Source organism: Lytechinus pictus, chromosome 7, assembly GCF_037042905.1.
Source record: "Lytechinus pictus isolate F3 Inbred chromosome 7, Lp3.0, whole genome shotgun sequence".
NCBI classification, from domain to species: domain Eukaryota; kingdom Metazoa; phylum Echinodermata; class Echinoidea; order Temnopleuroida; family Toxopneustidae; genus Lytechinus; species Lytechinus pictus.
Window position 1 is genome coordinate 34,689,201 of NC_087251.1, and position 21,649 is coordinate 34,710,849.

At 34.7% G+C, this 21,649-nt stretch overlaps 1 protein-coding gene across 1 annotated transcript; it reads right to left on the reverse strand.

The window, feature by feature from the left end:
- Window positions 1-546: 546 nt before the first annotated feature.
- On the reverse strand, window positions 547-18,300 carry LOC129264504 (cathepsin L-like). Its single transcript, XM_064102562.1, has 11 exons — window positions 17,862-18,300; window positions 17,153-17,245; window positions 16,121-16,240; window positions 15,130-15,214; window positions 13,839-13,952; window positions 10,595-10,828; window positions 8,825-8,905; window positions 8,212-8,331; window positions 7,076-7,234; window positions 6,179-6,234; window positions 547-3,946 (listed from the first exon to the last, which is right to left on the reverse strand). The coding sequence occupies exons 1-11, from the start codon at window positions 18,093-18,095 to the stop codon at window positions 3,872-3,874; spliced, it is 1,371 nt and encodes a 456-aa protein (XP_063958632.1). The 5' UTR covers window positions 18,096-18,300; the 3' UTR covers window positions 547-3,871.
- Window positions 18,301-21,649: the final 3,349 nt, after the last annotated feature.

A 21,649-nucleotide genomic window follows, 5' to 3' on the forward strand; every position in this document is an offset into this window, starting at 1 on the left:
AAAACTGGGAAAATGGAAATCATAAACACCAATTATAATGAGAGTATGAGAGTTGCGAGACACAGCAAACTGGAAAGCTGCCATAGCCAAGAGGTAAATGCAATTCTATGACTTTTCACAAATTTTCCAAATTCCCTGACTTTCCATGACCACAAATTTTTCCAGGATTTTCCATGACTGTGGGAACCCTGCAGTTGCTCCCTTTTCAACTTAAAACTTCAAGAATGCCTTTATGACAAGGTCAGCTACTTTACTATCTTGTCATGATGTATTTCTTCAAGCATTTTACATATTCTTACTCCCGAGTAAACAATTCCAAATGTTAATTTCTAAGCGGACTTTTTCTTCAAATAACAGGTCAATTTCATACGCTCTGAATTTTTAGGCAAGTAATTTGTCATTAACTTTATTTTGTGTAATGTTTGCTGATTTCATTGTTTTTCTTAAATGAATTCAAATCTTTTTTATTGTATCTAAATGACTATATGACCTTTTTTATCGCTAGAAGAGGGGATAAATGATATTGAATGGTTGACATGTATCAAAAAAGTTTGTCAAAGATTTTATTTTCAACATAATGCCATGTTCATAAACTAGAAGACACCTCTTTCTGATATCACAAATTGATGGTTTATTAGTAAAAATTTTGTGAACAGTGATATGAAATTTCACCATAAAAATAACAAAATATTTGCAACCCTGACATTGATTACAACAACAAAACATATAAAAATAAAATCAAGTCTAACATAAAATGAGGTGACAGAGGTAAGATTATGAAAATGTATACACAATGTAGATTTAAAAAATACTTATGACAAAATATGAAGAAAATGCACTGAATATCTAAATACATCATCAACTTATTGACTTGTACTCATTGACCCGTATTTTGTACCCCAGTTTAACAAGATCTACATGAAAGTCTGGGCTAAAATTACGTAGAGCCAAAAATATCCATTTGTTTACATTGTAATGCATCTATGTTTCTCCAATATACTGGGATATTGTTTTGTTGAATATACTGGGATATTGTTTTGATGTAAAGGGATGGTCCGGGATGAAAATTTTCATATCTACATAATTAAAGATTAAAATTCAGAGCAAAATGCTGAAAATTTTAACAAAATAACGAAGTTATCGAATTTTAAAGTTTATCAATATTTTGTGAAAACAGTTACATGAACATTGTCATGAATATTCATTGGGTGGGTTGATGTCACATCCCCACTTTCCCTTTTTCTTAAGTTATTACATGAAATCATAATTGTTTCCTTTTTTTCATAACTGTGTTAATAATGTGTCTCCATGGAATAAGTTGCGGCAATAAATATCTAATGCACTTAATCAGTTGTCAATCCAATTGTTTTAGTTCTTGGTAGAAAAATTTTGGATGAACTTAATTTCATATAATAAAATACAATACAGCCCACCTAATGAATATTCATGAAGACATGCCAAGTTCAACTGAAGTTCAGAATACGTGCCAATTGGGGCAAACTGTAAGAATGATTTGCTAAGCATAGTGCAAGTTGAAAAGTTTAAGAATGTCTATAATGAAGATATAAATTTGGTGTACTTTCTCACTGTTGCATTGACAATAGTTTACAATTTATATATATATATATATATGAATAATGCAAATAATGTACTGAAGTGACGAGATGATTGTTGTAATTTGTGCCAGAAAGAAGCTTTTTCATGAAATTCACCGAACGAGATGCAAATTTAAAAAGCCTTGGTTCATAAAAGGTGCTAAACCATGGATTAAAAGATATGTTAAAGATTACAGACAAGAGGTTAATCTAGACGCATGTTTACATATTTGGCATACAGGACTTACCATACCCTTGCATGCATGGTGTACATTGCACTTATGACATCATGAATGTATGTGTTCTCTCTGCCAATAAACTGTCAGAAGAACTAGGCATGAACTAACAAATAAAAGGAAATATTCTTAGATTTCATTTAATACATAACTATTCTTTTCTGATTTAGAGAATATACTTTAAAACCTTCTTTTTAATATCACTAATTGCAACTTTCCAATGATAAAAATAAATATAAATGAAATTAACAGCATTATCATGACAATAATGCATACATCAATGTCTTGACAACATGATTCATATTTTTCATATTTATACTGTAAAAATCAAGAACTATCATCACAATAATACATCTGTGTCTTATGAAAATATAAAGTCCATCATTTATTAACAGTTAAAATATATTGTATAGATGTCATCCTCAATAGTTTTTGCATAGCATAGTATTTTACAGTACATTAACAGTATCTTCATCTAATTTTGTGCATGATTTATATTACTTTTTTTGACTAATTACAAATCGCTTGACAAATTGATGCTAGAAGTGTAATCTTTTTAATTCAATTTTATGATTGCCAGAAATGAGCAGGCTTAAAAAAATCATCAAACTTGGAGGTTTTACTTACATATTTTCATTATGATAAAGAAATTTAGAATTTATGATTGACATCACACAGAGGTATAACATAGTGAAGTGGACTACACATCCTCTAAATAGCTGAAGTACCAATTGTCATAAAATACATACTGGTAGGAATTCTAAATAAATGCGAAATTCACTGGTTTGACAGTAGTATCATAAGGTAATTATTGCTACATGGAATCAGTGTGGTATAGACTGCCACAGTGACACTAGAATGTACTGCTCAGACAAATAATAACCCGCTTTTAAATTAGCACTTCTTACATCAGAACAACGTCTGTAAGCGCTTTACAGATATATTATAACCCCAGTCATTGGATCTGACTTGCCCATATACAATGTATGCACTTTCCCCACTCCCTGGAGAGCATTCCAACAAAAGTTTCCAAACACAATGGGTGATTTCAAGTTCAGTGTTGACCTTTTGGTGTTGGGTCAATTTTTATACGATTATAACACCAAACATAAAATGAAGATGGTCCCGGAAAATAACTCAGTAGTTGTTGAGATGTCAATAATGTGATCTGGATCAGTTTTACAAAATCTGAATAAGTTTTGGGACGAGGGGAAGCAATCCAAATTCTAACACCAACACCAAGGCCAACACCGGACTTGAAATCACCCAATTGCTAGGCCGCACACACTACATAGGCTTTAGCATCCTATCAGGGACCCATAACACCTTGGTGGAGAGTGGCAAAGTGTTCGCTGATGCCTTCCCAAGAGATGGTAGGCCAAAGTGGGATTTGAACACATGACCCTCTGATTACAAGGTGACAGTCAAAACCACTCTACACCAAAATGCTTCAATGCAAAGTGTTGTGGGTTGAAATGTTAACGCATAGTTGCTTACCACCCATAATCTTTGCCTGATCACAACATTCCAGTGCCACTGACAGCTATACTTATTAAGTAAAAAAATCAAATAAATTACTTTATTTACAATTTCATAGAAAATGTTGAATGCATATAACTAAGTTGGTAATGAAACAAGCAATCTCAATGGTGCCACTTCTGTGATAAGTTTGGTCTCAGACAAATTAGCTTCACATTCAATATGTCTGTATGGTGGCACTTGATACCAATGTTACAGTCATGCAAACAAAACCACTTCCAAACCGATAGATGGTATGCCTTGCATGGCAATCACCCCTAGGACAACTACTTCCAGGACAGTCACCCCCTAGGACAACTACCAATGGTCCATTTTCTCTCCCATGATTTAGTGCCATATTGTGAAATATCCTGAGCATGTAATTCATGGATAAATAAGTTCAAATTTACAGACTTAATCATTATTGAAGATTTTCAGTTATACCATTACAATTGTCTTACAGCTAAAAGTGCATGATAGGAATGTATTTCACATCATAGAAATTCCAATATCCAGTGAGGTCTAGTCCACAATGCAAGAGGTATTATCCAGATTCAGCCCACATGTTCCGTCGCCACGGTAAACAAGATAATATCCCTGTAACAACAACAAAAAAAGAGGAAAAAAGAGAAACAGTTATAGTCAGTCGACAGATATCACACAAAACTGAAATCAAATTCATTTTAAGGAAATTTGTGTGTTTTTTAGAGAAATTTCATGTCATTCTGTTCATTATTCATCATCATTGAAAGAACTTTAATCAGCATACAATACGTACTGAATACAACTAAAAGCAAAGTATGAGGAAATTTAACATATTTTTGCACACAAAATCTCATTCATAGATGCCACAAAAAGGAAATTCGTACAACTCAATAGGATTAGAATGGAATACAATAGAATAGAATAACTTTATTGTCCATAAAAAAATCCTTTATCCCTGGCTTACAAATATATACAATATATATACAAAAAAAAATTAAACCAAAGTTTTGGGATATTTATTCATAAGAAAATAATGGTTCCTTTTTTAAACGCAATACAAAAAAAGATACAGTGATTGAGCTAATGAATGCCAAGGACCAATTTTTCTAACTAAGCTTAAGTCAAGGTAATAATGATATTGTGCCTCAAACCAGATTATTCCTAGATAGATGGTGCTACATAAACGCCTTTTGATAAAATCACCATCATTTCATATGTCATAGATAAAACACAGGTTATTGCTAAAACAATACCAATTTCACTAACACAATTTTCTGGACTGGTTCAAAGCAATTTATAGTTCAATATCACCTTGGTTATTGCATACAATGAATATTGAAATGTACTTTGTTGGGGATAACTGCCAATATCAAGGGAATATTCCTAATTGTACAACGCCTACTTAGCTTGTTGTACGCGAGCAAATGGGAGGCTGAATGTCAAACATTCGTACCGTTGCACAAAAGACGTACCATCCAAAATGTACCGTCCAAAATGTACCGTTGCACGGCTTTAGGAGGTGACGTCACAATACGATTTAATTCATCGCGCTCGATAAAAATGAACAATACGCGTATAAGCCAGCTGGCTAAATGCGCAAGGCTGCCCAAGGTTATGTGCGCTTGTGGGATTTTGCTTTCTGCTTTCGGTATTTTTGCTCCCTTTTCATAGATTACTATAGGGATAAACTCTTTGTTTTTTCATATTTTCGCTAAATTCCGAGGCGTTGTACAACACAAATAGCGAATATTCTTATTCGTGCAATGGTGCGAGATTTCGCATTCGGTGAAAGAAAGAAACGCTCTATTCAACTCGGCTCACGCCTCGTTGAATAGAGCATCTTTCTTTCACCTCATGCGAAATCTTGCACCATCGCACTCATGCCTATTCGCTATTTGTATACTGCTGAATAATAGCGATGGCCGATAACCCATCCCCCCAATTTTTCTTCATATCCGTTTATAGAGATATCACCAGATTTATACATAAAAATAATAGCTTATTCTGACAATGCACTCTTTCTGATGGGTTCAAAGCACTTTCAGCATAATATTCAGCTAAGTAGCTGTTTGTAATGTACGTGTATATAATATTTGTTATCTAAAGGAACTGTTGCTGGCCTAGCGCCATGAGCGTCTCTGGACGGTGTGCGCGCTATATAGAATATCATTATTATTATTACCATGGTTATTGCATACAACAAATTTCTAAATGTACTTTGTTGGTGAAAACTTCAAATGTCTTTCCTAACTGCTTAAAGGGAAAGTTTATCCTGACAAACTACCAGAAAAAAATAATTAAATATATTGGTGAAGGTTTGAGGAAAATCCATTAAAGATTAAGAAAGTTATTATAATTTTAAGTTTTTTCTTTGTGATGTCACATGTGCAAGCACCTGCCCCATATAATATGTAATTTAATATAATATGTAAAAATCTCAATTTTTTAATGGATCATGTGACTAACATTTTTTTCTTTCAGGAGTGGATGTGAAATGATTTGTTGATAAACTGATGGTACAATAAAAAACATTTTCAAATTTTTGAGAAAAAAAACCATATTTCACTTTTTTTTTCATTCATGCTATATAGAAAGCTGCTTGTATATGACTGCACAAATAGAAACATTAAAATTTCTAATTCCTTTTTTAATCTTTGATGGATTTATTTAAAACCTTCACCAAAATTTAATGTATTTTCTTCTATTTCTAAAAATTAACTTTTTTCCATTTAATAAAAGGCAATGATCAACAAACATTTATTTCTCGCACCATATCTTGTCTTTTCCATTAAGTTTGACATAAGATGAATCAATGACATGTAAAAGTCTTAAAAGAAAACTCACCTTTTCGCCCCAATCTTCTCCCCAGCTGTTCTTGACAATCCAATAAGGTTCTCCATCTGTAAACATTAAAATATTGGTGCGTTATGAACTCATAAAATCTAGCATTTGTCATATTTTTTTCTAACATTGAAATGATGATAATGATATGGGGAGAAATTGTATACCACACATATCCACCTTGTTAAATGCACAAGGCACTCCGATATTACCCTGGCCATGCTAGGCTACCAGTTGCAGTGCTAACAGCTTTTTGAGGAATCACTTCCTGTCGGGGGGGGGGGGGTCTGCCCTTCTGCTCTCCCCTCAGGTATGCCAGCATATCAACAATTTTTATAATTTCTTTCTTTTTAATCAAAATCAAATCAGAATGTATTTCTTTCTGGTAAAAATACCTTTCTTCATCTTGCAACTCTTTGCTGGTTATCCAAAAAAAAAAAAACCCCAACTTTAACCTTGACTTGTATTTCAAATACTTGTGTATTGTAAATTTTTGAGTGAACCATGTATATCCGAGTTGGAATTATTTCCTCATGTTGACATGTTTTCATCATCTTTTGTTTTGTTCTGTGTATTTACATTAATAATAATAATAACAATAATAGCCAATTTTTATATAGCGCTTTTCCCAGAATGGCTCAAAGCGCCTTACAGCATATCATTACCCCGGTCATTGGATTCATTTCAATCCTGCCTAAAAGTACACAATTTCCACTCCCTACATTGTATCTACATGTGTGTGAACCAGTGAAAAAAGAATTTCCTTTATGGACACTAAAGTTATTCAATTCAATTCAATTCAATATACAATGCAATATAAGCTGAGCAGAGCATGCAATGATAAAAGACTTCAAAATACACTCCATTTATTGTACACATGAAATGCAAAAGTAGTGTTACCTTTGACAGCATATCCAACAATGAGGACACCATGATCCAAGTCATCGGGATTGCAGAAGATCTTCCAAGGATGTGCGATTCCTCCAAAGTAGAACTGCATCATCAGGGCATTGATACCAATGGAGATAGGTCCATGTGCTGCTAGCCATCCGGCCATCTCTGCAAAATACAAATTTTGAAGGAAATAATGTTCAGACTTCTACCAACCTTAAAGGTCAAGTTCACCCCAGAAAAATGTTGATTTGCATAAATGAAGAAAAATCAAACTAGCATGACGCTGAAAATTTCATCAAAATCGGATGTAAATTAAAAAGTTAGGACATTTTAAAGTTTAGCTTATTTTTCACGAAATAGTTATATGCACAACTCAGTGACATGCAAGTGAGACAGACGATGATGTCCTTCACTCATTATTTCTTTTGTTTTTTATTGTTTGAATTATATATTTCATTTTTTACAGATTTGACAATGGACAAGGACCAACTTGACTGAACCATATGGTATTAAACAATGGTAATTCCAAATGTTAATGGAGGAATTAATTGTTGTTTCACTTCACAATGAGAAAATTAGAATATTACATATAATAAAATACAAAAGAAATAGTGAGTGGATGATGTCACCAGTCTCTTCATTTGCATACTGACCAGGATGTACATATAACTGTTTTGTGAAATTAAGCGAAACTTTAAAATGTCATAACTTTCTTATTTTACATCCGATTTTGATGAAAAGTTTCAGTCTTATGCTTGTTGGATTTTTCTCTTTCTATTCAAATCAACTTTTTGTTGGGGTGGACTTGTCCTTTAAAGATGACAGAAATTACAAGATGGTCTTTTCATTAAAGTGGATACAATGGCCAAGGAGTGATACAAACTCACAACCTCACAAATATGAGTCAAAAGCTCTAACTTCTAGACCACATAACTCTGTCCAGCTGTGCGCAAGATGTATGACTGCGCACATGTGCATTTGTAAACTGCATATAATACTTTTATAGCCAAAAAAGGCAATGGAATAGTAAAACTAGATAAATATTATACTTAAGCAGAATACTGAGTAAAACACTGAAAATCATGGCTTAGGTATCAAATTGAATACCGGCCCAGGTGAATTACTTCAAATTATTTGCTGACCTGTTTCATTCTTGGAGATATTCACATAGCCGTTAATCTTCACGTCAACTTTCGACACATTGAACTTGCATTTCTCATTTTCTCCACGGTATGGGTATGCTTCTTCTTTCATAACTCCTCCTAATGAAGACAAAAACACAATTTGAAATTTTATACAAAATTAAAATCCTCAAAAGCAAACTTTGCATGTGGTTCATCACATGAGAAATTCACAGGTTATATAGATTAAATAAACTCCAAAAATATGGCTTTCTATTTCATTCTGATTTATTTCAAATTTCCACATTAAGATAAAACCAACAAGTATTAAACATTATATATGGGATTTCAGCAGCGAAATGAAAACTTATATTCTGCGCATTACTTTCAATCCAAGACCAAAGTAGTAGATATTTGCAATGTTGCCCCCTTCCGGGTGTTTCCCATTGGAATACTGTACAAAAATAGAGGGCAGCATTTGCCCATATACATGTATATATATATATATTTATTACAGTGAGAAAGTTCTTTTAAACAGAGGAAAATATCAAAGAAGCACATAAGCAAAAGTTGAAACAAAATCTGACAAACAATAAATCATGAATTTGTAAAAGTTGTTCATAAAAATACATACCTAGTTTGATGAGAGCTTCATAAGCATCTCTCATCTCCCCTCCTTCACATCCTAAATCAACCTTGTCACAATCAACAAGTTCTGAAAATAAATATTGAGATTAAAAACATACAAAAGATATATATGCATGATGATGTCCGCACAAAGTAGTTGCATTGGTTTAAACTTACTCGGTCTACAAGCAGCTAGTCTACTCCTCAGACAGTCTTACATCACATGGGCTGAACTCATCAGGGCCCCGTCTTACAAAGAGTTACGATTGATCCGATCAATCGCAACTATGGAAAGCGGGCAAAGTCAACATATAAAATGCATGTTTATTCATTGAAAATTCTAGATATGAATGTATATCCATAAATTCATCAATTTCATGACAGTTTGGTGTGATCTCCTTTTTTCACGAAGGACATTTTGCAAATTTCCTGTAGAAAAAATTATGACACTGATGGATTTCCATAGAGTTACGATTGATCGGATCAATCGTAACTCTTTGTAAGACGGGGCCCTGGTCTACTACTAATTTGGTCTTATTGCCGTTTGGTCTATATTACTCTTGCTCTCGTACACACTTAGCCATATTCTTATTAATCCAATGAAAATTTGATTCATAAAGAATTTGTCTAATCATATAAGTGTGGAAGACAAAGTGAGTATTGGATGAAATATGTATATAGCCTAACTGGAAATTAGACAAAACATTACAATGAACATTCAGATGTTTTCATCAGATTCAAATACAGTTGGAAGATCTTTATTGAGACAGGCCAGTACATTTATTAAAAATGTACCTCATTAGCTAAGAGAAAAATTGTCAGTGAAAATCATTGACTACTTTTGTTTCGTGAAATGCCAGGGTTCCCAGCTTTTCAAGAAACCAAAATTCCCTGATGAAGTTTAAAAATTCCCTGATTTTTCCCTGATGAAGTTTAAAAATTCCCTGATTTGTCCCTGATGAAGTTTAAAAATTCCCTGATAATAATTTAAACCCATTCCCAGTTTCGCATGTTTCTAAGTTGTTGCAGTGAATTACATGTATTTTCAGTATAAAAACAATAATGTAAAACAAATTAGTAACACCATAACCAGTGAGTCAATGGATGTTGTTTTGATATGTAACAAAATATAATTGAATCTGACCTACTACCGTTAAAAATTCCCTGATTGTTTCCCTCGTTTGAGGCATTTTCCCCTGATTTGAGGAATTTTTAATCAAATTCTCTGATTTTTCATTGACTGGAAAAAAGTAAAATAATTTTCCCTAATTTCCCTGATGGGCTGGGAACCCTGAATGCTCCGTGCCCTGTAACATTAAGGGGAGCAATTGATTGTGGAGATGATTTTTTTATGAATGATCTTATTCATAATCAATGCAATCAAATGAAAATAATCATCCCCATGATCAATTGCTAAGTGTTATGATACAGGGCCTCTAATGCCCGTATTCTGAAGTCGGGTTTAACTTAAACTCAGGTTTAAAGTTGTGGTTTAAGTATGGATAGCCAATTGTTACATAAATCAATGACGGTATAGAGATATCATATTTCAGCTCATTTGGCTCTCAAATCATTCATAAATGTCTAGGAAGTATAAATGGATGATTGTCTTCACTATCGATGAAGCAGGAAAGAGCACAGTAATCATAAGAAACATTCAATTTAATAAAAAATTTGACACTCATGGCTTCCCATAATTTTAGCACAAAGTTAGACCATGGTCTAAGTTAAACCTGACTTCAGAATACAGGCCAAAGAATTCTACTGTGTCCCTCACCTTGCTCTGACAATGATATCAGCTGTCCTTTCTTGATCTGCCACTGTCCTTCAATGTTACCAATAGCAGAGAATGCCCAGCAGGATCCACACTGGCCTTGGTTCTTGACCGGAGTGACCGCACCATGGTCTCTCCAGTCATACTCCTGGGGTACTGGACCCTGAGGAATGGCTGCCTGCTTGGTGATCCCAGTGGTCTTCAGATGGCCGGACTGGATATTGCGGAACTCGACCTCTGTATTGGCAAAAGTTGATTAAATTTCATTTACGTAGTATAAAAAAATGATTGGTTCTTGACTGGAGCGACCCCACCACGGGTCCTCCAGTCATACTTTAGGGGCACTGGAGCCTGAGGGATGGCTGCCTGCTTGGTAAATATCAGTAGTCTTCAAAGCGCCTGACTGGGTCTTTTAGAACTCATCCTCTGCATTGGCAAAAGGAATTTTTTTTAAATAACATCACAACTACCTTTATCTCAGCAAGTTTAAGATGCATGGGTAGTTTACATGGATGTAAACAAAGACAAAAAAAGGAATGGCCCCTCTTTAGCCCTGATCTTTCCCCATATCTTATCCTTCACATGCAGTGACTGTAAAATTTCATAGTGACATCATAATCACTGACTGAATCAAGATGTGTAGGCTATTTACATGTACCTATGCATTAGCGATACAAAAAAGAGAAACAACTCAAGTGCTTTTTTTTTAGAAAATCAGATTTTTTTTAAACCAAAATTCTTTCTTGTAGAGATATCCTTTTTTTCCTATGTACTAATTGGTTTCAAGATGTGGAATATAAAATGACCTATTGAACTCAGGTGAAGAGACAAACTATTACTTCCTTGGCGAGAGGTACAATCTATGTATCTGTCTCACCTTTGCTGTGAAAAGGAAGCTTAATCCAAACTTGCTTTGAAAGTGATAGTTTGCCAATCACCTTCACTGACATATATTATTTTCTTAGTATTTTGATACTATAACATGTCACAATAACCACTTATAAACAGTTTCACTTTCCTATCATTACTTTAATACAATCAACAATTATGAACAGGGATACGAAACTGAGGAGATAACATGATGTCATACTTCTCAAATAACAAGTACACCTACATAATGTTTTCATCTTGTCCATGCCAGCCATAAGTACTTCAGATGTATTTAAAACCAATTTTTATTTTTGGAATAGATATTTACCTACATATCAACTGTCAATACAGGCTTTCTTAAAGCAAACTAAAATTGCTGAATATCCTGTCAATTAAACATGAAATCATATCCAAACTCATCATCTAAATTAAAAAGTACACCCCCAAAATTTAACCCCCCAACTAAACATAGTCATCAATTAACATTTTGTTTTTGTTGTCAAATTACATATATAAGAGTTCAGGTAAATATACAATATTTAGTCTCTATCTGAATAGTAGTGAGCATCATTGAGTACTGGGTCACATTGATGTTCCAAAAAGTACATGTAAAGTGTATAACACAACTGTGAAAATATACATTGTAGGCACATTGCAGAATGTTTATCTCTTGGGGCCAAAGGCGGGAAATGTAGTATATGAAAGGCTGTTAGTTACAAGTTATGACTCTGTGAAGAAATATGAACAGACAAATATGAGGCTCAACATATATGTTGCCTTTTTTTTCTTTTCTTACTTACAAATGCTAATTTTGAAAATTTAGAATAAGCATTTTCATTAAAAAAAAAGATGTTACTATCTTGTAAATAATACATTTTGCTATGACATGATGACTACATCTGGAAATGGTGCTAATAGTGCTTTATAATCAAGTAACGCAATAACACATGTAGAAATTTCAACACATCTTTTAAATCCCCCTACCCCCCCCCACACACACACGCTTTGAGCAAGGATGGAATTAAAGCCAGGTACTACATTCACACCGATGAAACCGATTCCAGACTGATAAAAGCTATTTACGTTATTCCGAATGCCACTTCATCTGTCAGTTTAGAGTCGTTTAGTTGGTGGTGACCAGGGGCGGTATTCTGAAAATCGTGTTAACTTTCGTGTTAAATATCGTGTTATCTCTCTGATTTAACACGCCCCTAACATACCCCCCAAATCGGTATTCTGAAAACCGTGTTATCTGCGTGTTATCTCATTTCGTGTTATCTTCAGCTCCTCCCACTCTGCATCTATTTAATCCAATCAAATGCGCTGTTAAAGAAAAGATCGCGCAAAATTTTTAGGGGAAAAATCATTGTACGCGCGGTGACACGAAGCAAGCTGCATTGTGACATCATTTTGTAAGCGCATAACAGCTAAATAAAAGTAATCTAGCTCGTAGGGGAGCTGGGTGATTGTGGCAATTAAGAATGGAATATTTCAGATAGTACGAAATTATAACAGAATAAAGAGACCTCGATCGATGGTGGCAGATTATACCCCATGAAAATATGGGAGAAAACATATCTATTTGCCCCCAAATATTTTTGAAAACTTGAAAAATAGATGTGCAATGCAAAATTTAAGAAGCATGCACTTTAAGAAACATTTAACTAGACATAGAGATATTATCAAATTGGTGGGAGAGATTTTGAATTGCTGTTACTGCTTTTTTAAAAGACTTTTTCAATTTTATTTCCCTCCTTTTTGTCTTTAATTTTTAACGATATGGCAAAAAGTAAACATATGAGCATATATGATAATGATTTTTTGTAATAATCCAAATTAAGGATGCATTTGAAGGGTACTCTCACAGTTAGTTCCAGACAAAGAAATTGACGTTTAATCATTGTTAGTGGAAAGAAAGGTAGAGAGAAAACAAAGTTGGAATAATAAGAATTACTAGTAGTTCTGCCAGACGATAGCTATATGCCGGTCTATGTTGTTATCGACATTTCCGTCTGCTAGAAAAAGTGCAGCCATCGTCTTCCCCAACTTAACCTCTCCTTAGGGCAGTGTTAAATGTTCGTGTTATCTTTGAACAAAATTTTTGCTAACACCATTTTCAGAATACCAAATTTCGTGTGATCTTCCTCCCTAACACAGCGTATGGGGGTTGCACGTTGCGCACTGCGTATTTCATGACCTGCGCAGTGTTACCACTTGGTCCACGTGTTTTTCATGCTAACACGATTTTCAGGATACCAATCATGTTAGCTAACACCGTTTTTGTGCTAACACGGTTTTCAGAATACCGCCCCAGAGCATTAATATGAGGCTAATCAACAACATTCCTATCTAACATTTCAATCATCAGGATTCTCACCTGTCATATCAGCAAACTTAGTAGGACCATACTTTGCTGTTCCTTTCTCAAACTGATTCAGCATCTCCACAGTCAACATATTCTGAACAAACACTGAGAAGCGGTTTTCATATTCTGTAAAGATGGAGAAGAATGAAACGCAAGACATGTTAATCTGACAACGCATGGCTAGTAAAATTATCATATTAGTCATTTTACTTTAACTCCTTATACTACTACTACTTCTCATACTTCTACAGATATTAGAAGTACCTGTGTGGTGCCACAAAATCATCAATCACTACTGTCACAACTACTACTATGACAGCAACTGCTGCAGCTGCTACTACAACTGTGACTTCTACTATACCAGTAAAAGTAGAAGTAGTAATTGTAGTAGTAGTAGTAGCAGCAGCAGCAGCAGCAGCAGCAGCAGCAGCAGCAGCAGCAGCAGCAGCAGCAGCAGTAGTAGTAGTAGAAGTAGTAGTAGTAGAAGTAGTAGTAGTAGTAGTGTAGCAGTATTAGTACGAGATGTAGTACTACTACTTCTATTAAAACTACTGCTGCTTCTACTACTACAGGAACGTGAAATACTGGAACATCCGTCCATCCGTCCTGATTTCATTCTCACAAAATAAAGTAACTCACCTTCAAAGTACTTCTCTTGTCTTTTCTCACTCTTCCTAACATTTATCCAACCCCATCCCCCTATAGTAGTAGTAGCAGTAGTAGTAGCAGTAAAAGTAGAAGTAGAAGTAGTAGCAGTAGTAGTAGTAGTGGTAGTAGTAGTAGTAGTACAAGACAAGTAGTACTAGTAGTTGTTGTTGTAGCAGTAGTAGTAGTAGTAGTAGTAGTAGTAGTAGTAGTAGTAGTAGTAGTAGTAGTAGCAGCAGCAGCAGCAGCAGTTGTGGTAGAAGTAGTAGTAATAATACCAGTAATAGGCTATTTGTAGATGTAGTACTACAACTACTTCTACTTCTACTACTACTACTACTACTACTAATATTTCTATTAAAAATTTGGCTGCTTCTACTACTACGACGGGAACGTGTTATACACGAACATTTACATCACAACCATGAACTTTTTTACTATTCTCTCTGATTCAAAATAAAATTCAATATCAATATTTCCATGTCTCCACCAACCATAGGTTTCTGTCCATCCGTCCTGATTTCATTCTCACAAAATAAAGTAACTCACCTTCAAAGTACTTCTCTTGTCTTTTCTCACTCTTCCTAACATTTATCCACCCCCCCCCTCTCTCTATCTCTTATACTTTTTTTGTAGAATATGTTTGAAAACTTCTTACCATTTGTGCCATCATTCTTTCTGTATCCTCTCTTGAATTTCATCAGAAACTCATCAAACTGATCACGATATGCATCCATGTATTTCTACATATGAGAGACAATAAAGACAATATTTCTTCAGCATTTGTCTCTAAAGAGAACTTAATTTGGGATTTTCAAAGAGTCAAGTATCAGATTACTAGTAATATACCTGCCGAGACATGTAGTCTCAATCAGAAATCAAATACCATATCAAATATAATGAACGATAAAATACTAAAATCACAAGCCTGTTTCATCAAAGTTGTAATAATGAATTTGTAATAACAGTTTATAGCTACTGAAATCATTCTATCTGACTAGCTAGTGATAAACTTGATTTAGAAATTGTGTATTTTTTATATCGTAACAGGTCTTTATGAAACAGGGCCCATATCTTGAAAAATATCTACTAAAAACATTAAATTCAGGAAAGACGACGAGCTAAATATATGTACAGTGTACATGTAAACTCCTCTTCAACACTGCCAATGCAATTATCGTGTAATATGGCTATATGTGTGTTTGATGCGTGTTCATTGAGCCTCTTTAATGGAAGTAATGCGGTTTGGGTTTTTACATATGAATACATATATTTTGGCAAATATATCAGGTGGGTGTTTCATAAAGCTGTTCGTAAGTTAAGAGCGACTTTAAGAACGACTGGTGATCCTTTCTAGTGGCAAATGGTATATTCATTGGTGATGGTTTAGCGCGTATAAAAGGTTCACCAGTCGTTCTTAAAGTCGCTCTTAACTTACGAACAGCTTTATGAAACGGCCCCCTGGTATTCATCAAAACCAAGCATTTTCTACATACAAGCAGCTAATCACCAGAATTACAATACAATCTGACAGTTTGCAAGTCTGCTACTTAGCCTGTAGAGTAATCCCTGTCTGTTGAAATATAAAAATATTCTTCTTTCAAATTCACAACAAAGAACCTATATTGGTTATGATTATATCCACTTACTGTCATATCTGCTGCTTGACAATCATCTGTGATACTGAGTTCTTGGGCTTCGACAGATAGGCGCCTCTCAGAATTCATCATAGGCTGGCTCCAAACTCTGACGGTACACTGGATGAAATCCTACATTTCAAGAATTAAAAAAAAAAGTAATAGCTTTTACAAGAAAAGAGGCATCATCTACATTGTATAAACACAGGGGTGCTGATAATACAATTTAATCATATACGGACCATAATGTTTTTTTTTTTTATATATGTTTAGGATAATGCCACTTTTTCATGGAAACACTTCAATATACAACATAAATGGGAAAATACGTAACTAACCTCGTGGCAAATGACAAGGTCATCTAGGCTGGTCAACAGGGCATCCATAACCATGGCATTTGATGGCCTTTAATTCAAGGGTTCAAGCCCTGTACATAGTAATTATCTCTTATCTCCTACCAAAACCAAAATGAATAGCTCAAGAGGACAGACTCTTGATGTAGAGTCTTCTAGGGTCATTGAAACTGTCATTGATCACCATTCATGATGATCTCTTATCTTAAATCTGTCATCTCAGAAATGTTGTTGATATTCTGGTTTTGTGCATTCATATTTGGCATCATTCTGATATTTTATCATTTTCACTCAGGAACACCTAAATACTATTTACTTCAAACCAACCATTGCTTGTATTAGGAACATACTGTTTTACACAATTCATACCCAAAAGCTGGTCAACTCCCTTTTTGGCTTGCTTTTTGTTTTGCAATGCAATTTATTACTCCTAAAGTAAGCTCACAATAATCATCTTAATGACATTCATTTTAAAAAAAAGTTATTTCCTAAAAAATCACCCTCGTATTGGATTCAAGACTTTTTTTCCTGTCAAATTTCTCTGAACAAAAAATGCCCCAACTCTTTCCTGGAAAATTCTGGATTTGCCAGTCATTACAAGAACTCCTGTCAGAAAATCATTCCCAGGACCCTGCTAATTTGGTGGACAATAATCCAATTATACCTATGTACAGTGTCTATGTTTACTAACCTTCCCAGCGGCTGATCGGACAGAGCTGAAGTCCTTTGAGCTTCTTATTGATCCAGCGATGAGTGTAACATGGTACATCATGCCTCTCACGACCTGTAAAATAATGAATACAAGACTGCAGATAGAAAAATATCACAGACTTCCATTTTCTGCATTTAAAAGGGAATAATTTTCCTGGTATCGCATCGCAATTTGCTCCACATAAAGTCTTGTATAGACTTGTATATAATCGACATACTCCAATTAAAAATATATGATGCAACTTTCAAAGACAAAGGAGGGGGGGGCACACTTGTGTATTAAGGGAATATATTTACATTGAATATTTTGTTTGTGCTTCTCAAGCCTCTCAAGACTGGGGGGGGGGGGGGGGACGAATCCCCCTTATCGATCTGCCGGTGAATATAATAATAATTTAGTAATAATAATCATAATAACTATGTAGGCCTAACTGAAATTTTTTCCTTCCTAAATCTCTCGGATATATACCGGTATGTCAGACTCAGATATGACTTTATTACCCAGGCGGCTTTACATATGATATTTATACTTTCAAATTTTTAGTGGAAGAGATATCCAAGTCTTGCCATACTAATACTATTATTTTTTACTATAGTTTTTAACTGCAACCTGTTGTAACAGTTAGCCAAAAGAGCTAGGACTGATGTACTTCATAATCAAAATAGGGAAACAGTTGTATCTACGGTACCTGAGATTTTACTTGCGTCACTGAAGGTTTGGTCAAACTGTAACCATATCTCGATTCCAGACGATCTCTCACACTTTCAAATTTCATCAGCGCATTCTCCACAACTTCTTGCGGAACCGAAGTCATGTCAGGAGGGTCGAAAAGACCCCCTGCCATTGGCCTGTTCATTCCATTTTTGACAGCTACAGCTGAACTAACGAACATCAGAAGAAGACAGAGATGTTTTATCTCCATTTTGTCTAACGCAGTATTATTACTTGTGTGTAGGACAAGTAAAGCTTGAACGTCACGATCGATCACGAGCTAGTCGAACAAATATAAAGCGAGTTGTTGACAAAACATACTAGTACGGTACACACGGAATGAATGCATGCAGAGTAAAGATAAAACACACAGTGTTACCGCCCTCTATGGATGTGTCAAAACAATTTACTCGGAGAGCTGCAACTTCGATCTGGAATGGGTAAAAAAGATGATAAATAGAAGAAATTAAAGGGGAGAGGGAGGAAATCATGCAGACCTACGCGGTCTTGTAGAGGAATAAGAGTGTCCTACTTGAAAATCCAGTGGAAGTGCTCAATTTTGAAACGTTATTTTCAATATGTAAGAATTATTAGTTTTCAAGGAGCTGTAAAGTGTGAGTTTTGAAAAGTATATAATCGCCTCACCGCCCCCTCCCAAATAAAGAAAGAGAGAAAAAAATATGAAAACCGGAAGTATTAGAGTGGATGATATGACTGATGATCATTAGTAGTTTTTAATCAACTATTTAATAATTATTTGTATCGGCCCATTGTATTGTATCAGCGACTTTTGAGGCAAGTACCCCTGCCCGTGATTCCGCCGCCCCTTGTTTATTTCATATTAGTACGAAGTTAGTACTAATATGAAATAAAAAAGGGGCGGCGGAATCGCGGGCAGGGGTACTTGCCTAGGACTATCCCTAAAAAAATATTTAAAATCAGCTTTTAGCAACCGATGGGGAAAAAGGTGGATAAAAATATGTTTCCTTTTGGCAAACGCTCGATTTTCCGGCCTGCATAGTTATGCTCCCTTAAAGTGATAAATATGTTGGTCTCTTACTATTCAATAAACAAAATAAATTCAAGGGAATTGATGCCATTTTAACAGTAATTAGCGCCATAACTGACCGTGACAAAGCAAGTTTTACAAGTTCATTTCCCCCAAATAATTGAAAACAAATCCATGCACATTTTCCCCGATCGACAGTTAAAAGCTGATTTTTGTTGTTAGCTTACAACGTTCTTTTTCGGGAAATCAACTCGCACTTCACTCTCCTTTAAACATATTAATGTTTAAAATTTCCAGATTCTGGGTCTGAATATAAAAAAATACTTGATTAATTTTACAAATTCATATCCTCAATATCAATTCTAACACATCAAAATGTTCCGTTGTTTTTTTTAATTGCATTTTAGCTATTAAAAAAATTAAAAAATTAAAAGAAAAATCATGTCGCTTTTCGCACTCGCAATTCATTTGCGCTTAATTTAAAATCTGCAGAACTAAGTTCATTTCCCCCAAATAATTGAAAACAAAACCATGCACATTTTCCCCGATCGACAGTTAAAAGCTGATTTTTGTTGTTAGCTTAAAACGTTCTTTTTCGGGAAATCAACTCGCACTTCACTCTCCTTTAAACATATTAATGTTTAAAATTTCCAGATTCTGGGTCTGAATATAAAAAAATATTTGATTAATTTGACAAATTCATATCCTCAATATCAATTCAAACACATCAAAATGTTCCGTTGTTTTTTTAAATTGCATTTTAGCTATTAAAAAATTTAAAAATTAAAAGAAAAATCATGTCGCTTTTCGCATTCGCAATTCATTTGCGCTTAATTTTAAATCTGCAGAACTAACCCTCTAAACATGCTAAAGGCCTGCCATGGTCCCACTGCACTTACGGATGCAGAGAGGGAGCAAAACGGAAAAGAATCTTGCCATCCGTTTGAAACGTTATGTATCCGTTGTGTGCTCTTTGCATACGTGTTTCATACGCTCTTTCCATCGAGCATCCGTCCACTGTGAATTCATTGTTCGCTCATTTTGTCCACTGTCTGGAGCGGATGAAAACGGATGGAGCAACTCCAAATTTTGCTTGTTCGCTGTATCCGTTATGAATACGTTTGTGACCGTCAGCCAATGGGACCAGTGTTCGTATAGCTTTATTCTTAAAAACGACTTTTGGATGTTTCATATGTTTAGGCCTGGACATTGAAAATTCTGAGTTGTTTCTGTAATCATGAACAAGATGCATATCTAACTAAACATTAATAAGAGTGCAAAGCGCGAGCTGAAATTTTTAGTACATATACTGACCTGCAAATGGACTGACCTGCAAATAGTCATAAAGACAATTTGCAGCGACTCATGAAGAGGATACGTATATCACCAATCAAATAATGCTGACTAAAAATTATATGCCGACCTGTAAACTGGATATTCTAAGCACCTTCTATGATCACAAACAGGATCGATGGATATAAAAAAAAAAACAATTGATGCAAGCGAGAGGCGCGAGCAGAAAAAAATATTTGATATTCCTTCCTGAAAACTGTAAAACTGTGTGTCTGAAATAAACAATGTGAGCGCGAAGCGCGAGCTGCAATTTTAGATATACCAACTCGAAAGGGGACATTTATATTTAAAAAAAATGTGAAAAGCACATGAATCTCACTACATAAATGATGTGAGCGCGAATCACCAAATGAAATATTTTGGCGATACATGCCTACCTTTTAAGCACTTTTTGTAATTTTGAGCAGTATCTGACCTAAAAAATGAATGAAAAGCGCGAGCTGAGAATATTTAATATACTCACTTAAAAATGAGACATTTGAAAAACTGCTTTGTGGGATTCATGAAGACGATACGTATCTCATTACTCACATAAGCCTAAGATGATATTCATCACTTTTTTTGCAATCACAGACAGGATGCGCATCTCGTTAAAATAGAATAATGACAACTCGAATCGCGAGCAGATTAATTTCTGAATGGACTTGAAAGGGGATGTCTTAAGCCCCATAATATCCTCTTGGCAGATTATTATCTCACTGAACAGGCAAAGCGCGAGCTGATTGTTTGGATTAAAAACAAGATTTCAATCGAGTAGGATTACCTTTATACATTAAATTAGATTAGCTAACGTTTGCATGAAATAACGCGACTTACATGCCATTAGTGATATATTTGTGATGTGCAATTCTTCAAATATTATGAGATTACTTTGATGATTGAATTGTAACATCACAAGAGAAAATGAGAAATGACATGAAAATAAAAGTTGTCATGATAATGGCTGCTTTAGTTGTGCAAGGGCGTTACCAGATTTTGTGTACCAAGTTAACAGCTTGATTTTTTCCTATGGTAAGTAATTCACCTAGGATTTATTTATTTTTTAATCATATATACCCAATTTTTGTCTCAGAAGTCTGTGGGCGTATTCTAGATAATTCTGATAATTTCGGCAAAGTTGTCTGCATCTTACCCCCACTATTGACACCCTTGCACGTAACAGAGTCACCACGTGAAGGTAGCAGCATGACACCGGGTTAGTATAAATAAAAGGAGATTACACGTATAACCAACAGGGAAATAACTAAATCATGAAATGCTTGATAATGGTTAGTATAAAATCCCCGTGAATTATATATGGTAGATGGATGGAAATGATAAATAATACATAACAAATTTCACAAACTTGCACAAACAAACATACATACAAAAACTCAAATAACATCAAGATCCAGTAACATGTA

What these genes read in the sequence shown, in the direction of transcription:
- LOC129264504 (XM_064102562.1), bottom strand. Translation starts at nt 18,095, where the DNA reads ATGGAGATAAAACATCTCTGTCTTCTTCTGATGTTCGTTAGTTCAGCT. An exon ending in TGACGCAAGTAAAATCTCAG is followed by an intron (nt 17,246 to 17,861) that starts GTACCGTAGATA and finishes ATTATTTTACAG; the next exon opens with GTCGTGAGAGGCATGATGTA. An exon ending in AAAGAATGATGGCACAAATG is followed by an intron (nt 13,953 to 15,129) that starts GTAAGAAGTTTT and finishes CCATCTTTACAG; the next exon opens with AATATGAAAACCGCTTCTCA.